General features: G+C 41.4%; 1 protein-coding gene across 1 annotated transcript; it reads right to left on the reverse strand.

Annotated features, from left to right (window-relative positions):
* Positions 1–7,397, reverse strand: miip (migration and invasion inhibitory protein). Its single transcript, XM_035661163.1, has 9 exons — positions 7,073–7,397; positions 6,154–6,323; positions 4,594–4,699; positions 4,389–4,500; positions 4,203–4,282; positions 3,979–4,105; positions 2,859–2,955; positions 2,598–2,717; positions 1–2,275 (listed from the first exon to the last, which is right to left on the reverse strand). Exons 1-9 carry the CDS (start codon positions 7,281–7,283, stop codon positions 2,150–2,152), a joined length of 1,149 nt encoding a protein of 382 aa, XP_035517056.1. The 5' UTR covers positions 7,284–7,397; the 3' UTR covers positions 1–2,149.
* Positions 7,398–7,605: the final 208 nt, after the last annotated feature.

Genomic DNA, 7,605 nt, shown 5'->3' on the forward strand with positions numbered 1-7,605 from the left:
CATCTTAAGAAAATCTTTACGACTAGACATAGTCGGAACCTTCCCTCAGGTCAATTCCCCTTTTTGTGTTATTTACCCAAAAATTTACCAGTGATTCAGATGTTTTACATGTACATTTCTGTACCACAATTGTATTCTACCTACAGTATACTACTGACTAGTAGCAGTACTGTAGACACCGATGTCTTGCCCAGATGAATGCCACTGTGTTTAGTTTGTTCCTGTGTGAGAAGTTTGACATTTCACCATAAAGTTTCCCCTCCCACATCCTCAGCATATCTCTGGTACAGCAGAAACAGCTCCGTCACCCATTGTGGTATTGTTTTGTTTTCTCAAAAATCACTTATCATGTAATTCTAAGGCAATTTTAATTTAATGTTTAAAGCACCAAAGCTGCATTTTCCCCACGTTTGGCCAACTGCACTGATCTTGGATACTGTACTTTATTGCTGAGTTAGTTCCGAAAGCAGAACAAAGATTTGAAAACGACAGACTTGAAACCCGCTTCAGGCAGGTATGAATATGCTGTCTGGTTGAATTTTTGCTTAAGTTACTTCCTTTCATTCTTATTGCGTGGTAATGTAGTGCAGCTTTTCATAATCAGTCTGTTTTTCGACTGCAATTACCAAACAATTACAACGTACATCTGAAATGCAGGCCTGATGTTTGCACTGATGTCTTTTTGGTGTCAAGCAAGTTTCAAATCCTGTTTTTTCCATACTGTGTAAAATAGAAACCTGTGTCTTCCTGAAGTTGGAACACTACATTAAACTGGCCTTTGTGATTGGAAGGAGGTCACAGTCTTTATCAGAAGACAGTGAAGTAAATCACCCATTTGAAATGGTTTATTTCCCTTCGATAAATACCTCAAAAAATGGTCTGTCTGAAAAAAAAAACATCACTGACTTCAGGGTGCTGAGTGTTGGATTAGTTTACTGACAAAGCCCTCTCGGTAGGATGTTGTAGGTCAACTTTTCATTGCAAGTTGTCCAATGAAAATGAGCAGCGATTGAAAACACGTAGAGGACTGAAGAAGAAAAGGAAGATATGATGATAGAATGTGCTTCCAAAGCATTTTTTCCACTTAACAACAGTTTGTGGTGAAAAATCAAATGAGCTATCTCAAAGCCTCATCTTACACAAAGCTTCACTCTTACTCTTGTGTCATGGCTTCCCAGTTCTAAGATAAAGATCAACGGTCTGCTTGCCAGTTAAACGCTTTGCTTTGAACGAGAAGGTACAAAACATCAAAGTATTGCAGCTTCAACAAACAAAAAGAACTCAAAAAAACAACAACACATAGATGTATTCCTGTTGAACTTGAATCACAACTAACTTCATTTGATTGGTAATTTTTGTTGATTTCATTTAAAAAGCCCTGGTACATTTACATTTACATAGTACACTCTAACTTTGTGTCATAGGTGGGACTGCTACAGTATTTGACATTAAATATAGGTGGTTGTGGTTTCCTGTGAACCTTTCTAATGTACAGTGGCCTCAGCCTTTTTACAGCGTGTTCAGCCTCATAGTAAGGAAGTGTCAAAGGAAGTCAAAAACAGAAGTATGTGTAAACCTGGGAGCCAAAGCAAACAACTGGAAAGGGAAACAAACTGGTGCCCGAGCAACACATTATTCAAAACTTCCTTCGTGTTGCGAAATTGTCGAGGCAAACTCAAATGTAACTTTTGCTATGGGATCCTAAAACAGTCTGCATGTGTTAGAGATCTTCCCTTTCCACTGTGGCGTAACGTCATGATCTCTTGCTTCATGTCCACAAGGCCACAAGACAGTCACATGAAGTGTTTAATTTAGATAAGAAATGAAGAACATAAAATGCAACTCCTGCAAACGTGGAATATGCTGCTCTGTCAGTAAATGATTCCCATTTCATTAAGCTAGCATGTTTTTAATCACATTATGTTTAAATGATAGACAGAAAACAATATAACATGTTTCATATCAACTTATTACATTCTTGAAAACAATTATCTCATTCATCTATTTCAAGATAATGCATTCTCTATTTAGATCATAATATCATAATAGTGAAAGAACACATTTACTAAAAATACAATACAGATACTTGAAACATGAGCATTAAAAAAGGAAATTGTGTTTGGGGGTTTCAGACATCTCACAGGAACTACTAAACCAGTGCAAAGGGTAGTTTTCTTTTGGGAGAGAAGTGCTCGAAGTTGTGACGAGCCAAGCGGGACACATCTGAGAGCTGGTCAGAGATCTGGTTCCCGGACACTTTGGGCGCAGAGAGATCCTGAAAAATAATGTAATTGTGCCATGTGCAGTATGTCCTCACAGGATTCAACATCGATCTTTCTCTTTGCCACCGTACACTACAATCATTTGTTTTTAGATTACTACACAGTGTTTTGTGTCATAGCTGTATTGTTAACATAATAACATTAATGACGGCTGCATTCCATTTAGATAAGCCAGTTCCAGGGTTTTGTTATTGTGCAAGCTGGTTCATGGTCAATGCTTGCTCGTTCCACCCGTGTTTTTCCTGTTATGATAAGTCAAAATGTTGGTTTGTCTGTTTTTTGTTAAGACACAGTGGAAAGCCTGCAGTGTCTCACCTCCAGGTCCTCGTTCTGTGACCCGCTGGAGTTCTTTGTATCCAGACTGCTCCGCAGATCGAGGCTGCTGGGTGGCGGCAGCGTGCTCTGACCTTTATTTGACCATCCTGAGAGACAGTGCTGGACAAGACCATGAATAACAAATAAAAATAATTACTTTAAACATACAGACATTAGCACAATATGTACAGATCACAATAGGGGGGAAATATCACAGCTTAGTGGTCACAAATTGTCTCCCTAAATCAAACGCTTACTCACCGAAGGTAATCCCAAACTATCAGAGGGGTCAAAACTGCATCGGCGATGAGCTTTGTATTTGTAAGGTGGCAAGAGGGCGGAGCGAGGGATGCTGACCCTTACAAATAAAAACAAAACAAAAAGGAAATTCATGAGACAACATACATGTTGCTACAGTGGTAAAACATGATGATGTGAATGTAATTTAAAGGACCGGTGTGTAGGCTTCAGTGGCATCTAGTGGTGAAATTGCAGATTACAACCGAGTACCGTGGAGCCTTTCATCTCTTCGTTGGCCATGAAAGTCACAAAAAACATGAAAAGGCCCTATCTAGAGCCAGTGTTTGGTTTGTCCGTTCTGGGCTACTGTAGAAAAGGCGGTTCAACATGGCAGACTCCATAGAAGAGGACCCGCTCCCTCTGTAGATATAAATTACTCATTCTAAAGTACCAAAAACACAACGATTATTATTTTGAGGCGATATATATTAAAACACATCTACAGTATCAATATCATATCTCATTTCTGCCAATACATCCTCCTGAATGTTACACACTAGGCCTTTAAGCTTGACAATAAATACTGAGTGTAAGGGTTATGTCTTAAACATGAAAAGAAAATTTAATGAAAGTCTTTTCATCTGCTTTAAAGCCCTAACTAATCACTTTCAGCAGGAATTCTTAATCACTCATGCTTTTGGAGTGAGTGTGAGAGGACTGATAATAACGCATTAGTCATTCTCAAAAATGGAGTATCTCTAGTAAATACATGGGACTTTTACTGAACTGTTATTACTAGTAGAAACTTTTTCTCGTTCTAGTGGTGACTCCTGGAAAACCAACTCTCTTGGTTCACATGCCTTTTAATCTGCTATAATGTGTTTAAAGGAACACACAGTGATACTGTAGGTACTGTTATTTGACAGCGACATTCATAGACATACAAGTAAAGCCAGGAACAGGACTGTAATAAAATAGCACAGTGTAAAAGATGTCAGCTGCACCCAAGGGCTCCATCGTCTTCTGGGTTCATCAAGCAGGGAGCATACCCAATTAAAAATGTCTGTCGGCCAGTGCCAATCAAGTGCTCTGTTGTTCATAAGTGGTCGTAAAAGGCAATCAAAGTGCACATCATCATTACCTGATGAGAGCTGGGTCAGCCACAGTGTGAGAGTGGGTGGATTTATGCTTTTTGCACACCGGGCAGCACTCTTGAAAGTGAAGTGGGACGGGGAACAGTCTGCTGTTAATCCTGTAAGAGAATGTACCTGAACAAAAGGCGAGCAAGCGGGGATGAGAATTACTTCAGCGATTTTGGACAAGAAAAATGAGAGCAGCCAATCCACATAAATAATCCTTCCTTACATTGATGAGTATCTGTGTTAGCCTCCAGACTGTCCTTGTCTGTTAGCAGTGACAGGACTGAAGGGTTCTCCTCAGAAAATCTATGATGAGAGCCAATGAATAGTAGTTTAATGAAGCCATCATCAATCACAGCAAAAACTGACACACATAATCAGTCGCAAGGGCAATCAAGTGTGAAGCGCTCACCCCGCCTGTGTGCCGTGGACACACTCGTCTTTATTGAGCGAACGAAACGTGCGCAGGTCGTTGAAGAACTCGTCAGAGCGCTCAATCAAGGAGTCCTCAGCATCCAAGACTCCTTAGAGGGCACAAACGACGCTGATTAGAGCTCCATTAGATGATTATGAATATAAGATAGAAATAGGCAAACAGAGAGACCAATGTGTCGTACCTGCTATCCAGTCATACCCAAGTAAAGGCTGCAAGTGGTGCCTGTCTGAGGCAGGTGTCTCACTGAATTCATCTGACTCAAATGTGACCCGACTATGTGCCTCCCTCTACAAAAACAAACAAGTGGTGCAGAGTGTTAGTGGTCAGTGTGAGGGAAATGATGCCTATCACATAAACAGCTGTTTGAATATCTTCATTGCATATGTACAGTGTAATTATGTCTAAATTCTTATTCTATTCTGACTCTCGTATCATGTAACCTTTACCCAAATGAACCCTAGCGTATCATAAATATAATATACACTATATGGATAAGAGCATTTGGCCACACCTGTTAATTGATTGAATTCAGGTGTTTCAATCAGACCCCGTGTGCCACAGTGCGTATAAAGCAAGCACCTAGCCATGCAGTCTCCATTTGCAAACATTTGTGATGCAAAATGGGTCGTTCTGAAGAGCTCAGTGACTTCAAGCGTGGTACTGTGATAGGATGCCACCTCTGCAATAAGACTGTTCGTGAAAGCCACGTAAAATCACAGAGTGGGGTCAGCGACTGCTGAGGCGCATGGTGCGTAAAAGTCACCTGTGGGGTGACGAATCACGCTTCTCTGTTTGGCAGTCAGATGGTGGAGTCTGGGTTTGGCTGATGCCGGGAGAACGTTACCTGCCTGACTGCATTGTGCTCAACGTGGTGAAAGTGTTGGTGGAGGAGGGATAATGGTACAGGGCTGTGTGTCAGGGTTTGGGCTAAGCCCCTTATCTCCAGTGAAGGGCTATGTTACTGCTTCAGCATACCAAGACATTTTGGACAATGCTATGCTTTCAACTTTGTGGTAACAGTTTGGGGAAGGCCTTTTCTGTTCCAACATTGTGCCCCAGCGCACAAAGCAAGGTCTATAAATACATGGTTTGATGAGTTTGGTGTGGAAGAACTTGACTGGCCCGCACAGAGCCCTGACCTCAACCCCATCGAGCACCTTTGGGATGAACTGGAACGGAGATTGCGAGCCAGGCCTTCTCATCCAACATCAGTGCCTGAACTCATAAATGCTCTACAGAATGAATGGGAACAAATTCCCACAGAAACACTCTGTCTCAGCCTTCCAAGAAGAGTGGAAGCTGTTCTAGCTGCAAAAGGGGGACCAACTCATTACAGTCCCTGTTTGTATGGCTGAAAACTTTTTTCCCATATAGTGTAAGTGTTCATGTTGTGTACGGGACTAAAAGGTTGTGCTGGGACACAATGGTGCCTCAGAGAGAGATCGTTATTCCTGTTTAAACATTAAGAGATGTTATCAACAAAACATTTAAGGCATGAAAAAGGTGAACGATATCTCTTGGTGTTATGAATTAACCTTTGTTTCGTGTACCATGCTCTGAGCATACTGTAAGAGACTGAAGAGATTACTTATTCCTTTAAGTCAACCAATTTGGACAACTTACATAATGCAATAACTTGAGGTTTAGGGAACAAGATTAAGGCAGTGCTGCTCAGCATTGTACAGCAAATTTTTTTAAAACAGACAAACTTGAGTAGACCGTCCTCAGTTCCTTTTCTTACCTGTTTTTTGCTGTGATTTACTAGACAGGACTTGGAGCTGGCTGGCCTCGTACCCTGCATCCTGATGTGGACTCCTGCATGTCGGTTGTTGTCTTTGAAAAGGTGTGATGGTGTGGTATGTTCAGCAGTCCCTCCTCTGTGCTGGATGCCCGTTTGTCCCTCACATGTGTCTGATGGGAGACATGGACAGAAAGATTTCTCCATCGAGTAATGATTGCAACGTGAAAAGATCAGAGCACAAAAATACCATTAAAAAAAAAACCCAAATTGCTTTTACTAGCTTTTTCTGGGGGGTTTCTACAGCATACATCAAATATGTGATAAGTGTCACTTCATCTGAGCTATCTCTGTCAGTACAACAGTAGCTTATACTCCATCCACTGACATACAGTTGACAGCTGGAGAAGAAGCTGCTAGTTATTGGACCTTAAGTTAACTGTTAACAAAGAACTTTACAATTAATTACATGTATCTGCTTGTTTTAGGGCTGCACGATATGGTACCAAAGTCATATTGCGATTATTTTGACAGAAAAAACGACTAAAATGACGACGATATGACATCTGGTGGGATGTTTTAGAACAAGATTTGTATGCCAGGACATTATAATGCTGCTGGCACACATTGTACCTTCATTAAACTGGATATTGCACCGGGCCATATTGCGATTTCGATAATATTTCGATTAACTGTGCAGCCCTACCTGTTGTGTAGTGCATTTAGTCGAAGTTAAACTTTGTTATGAGCCTAAGCGTTAGACAAAGCATTGACTGAATATAACCAAGCTTTGTGTTTAATGTGTCTGGCACATGACACAACAGCTTCTACCTACTGGTTAGCTAATGGCAGATATAAGTTAATACATAATAAAATGAGGACATCTTGTCTCGTTGCTCATGTAAACACACAGTTTCATTACCCCAAAATCTCACGGTAGGTCTGGAGACGGCTGCCCTGGCAGGACCGCGGTCTCCCTCGGTCAGGCTCTCCTCTTCCTCGGCCTCTCTCTCCCTCTTGCGGCCCTGACTGCAGCCGCTCAGCCGCTCCAGTGTCTCTCTCCGCTGCTTCAGCTGGTTCAGTAAATCTTTGTTACGCTCCCGTAAAACGTCCAGCCGGTCAGTTACTGACATTTTCTTTTAAACCACGTTAAAATAAGGTTTTATCTAACTAATGGGGACGATTCAAGCGGCGAGAGTTTCAGATTATTTTGTGATTTAAACTCCAGCAGCTCCATAACAACGCGTTGACAACAATGATGTGATTGGCTGTGAAACTTCCACCCGTCATGCTTTGGGACCGTCCGAGGTTTTTTCTTAAAGTGACAGACCCACATTTTATTGAAGCTACATGAACAACAGAGGGCGCTGTTTACTAAAGTAGTGACACTGGTGAATCAGTACAGGTAATTATGGGGGGAGAGAGAGATTGCTTTCATCCCTTTGATACTGCCTG

This window comes from Morone saxatilis, unplaced genomic scaffold (assembly GCF_004916995.1).
Source record: "Morone saxatilis isolate NCDOM2014 unplaced genomic scaffold, NCSU_SB_2.0 Contig18, whole genome shotgun sequence".
Taxonomy (NCBI): Eukaryota; Metazoa; Chordata; class Actinopteri; family Moronidae; genus Morone; species Morone saxatilis.

What these genes read in the sequence shown, in the direction of transcription:
- miip (XM_035661163.1), bottom strand. Translation starts at nt 7,283, where the DNA reads ATGTCAGTAACTGACCGGCTGGACGTTTTACGGGAGCGTAACAAAGAT. An exon ending in ACCTACCGTGAGATTTTGGG is followed by an intron (nt 6,324 to 7,072) that starts GTAATGAAACTG and finishes GTCTCCCATCAG; the next exon opens with ACACATGTGAGGGACAAACG. An exon ending in GTCCACGGCACACAGGCGGG is followed by an intron (nt 4,283 to 4,388) that starts GTGAGCGCTTCA and finishes CTCTCATCATAG; the next exon opens with ATTTTCTGAGGAGAACCCTT.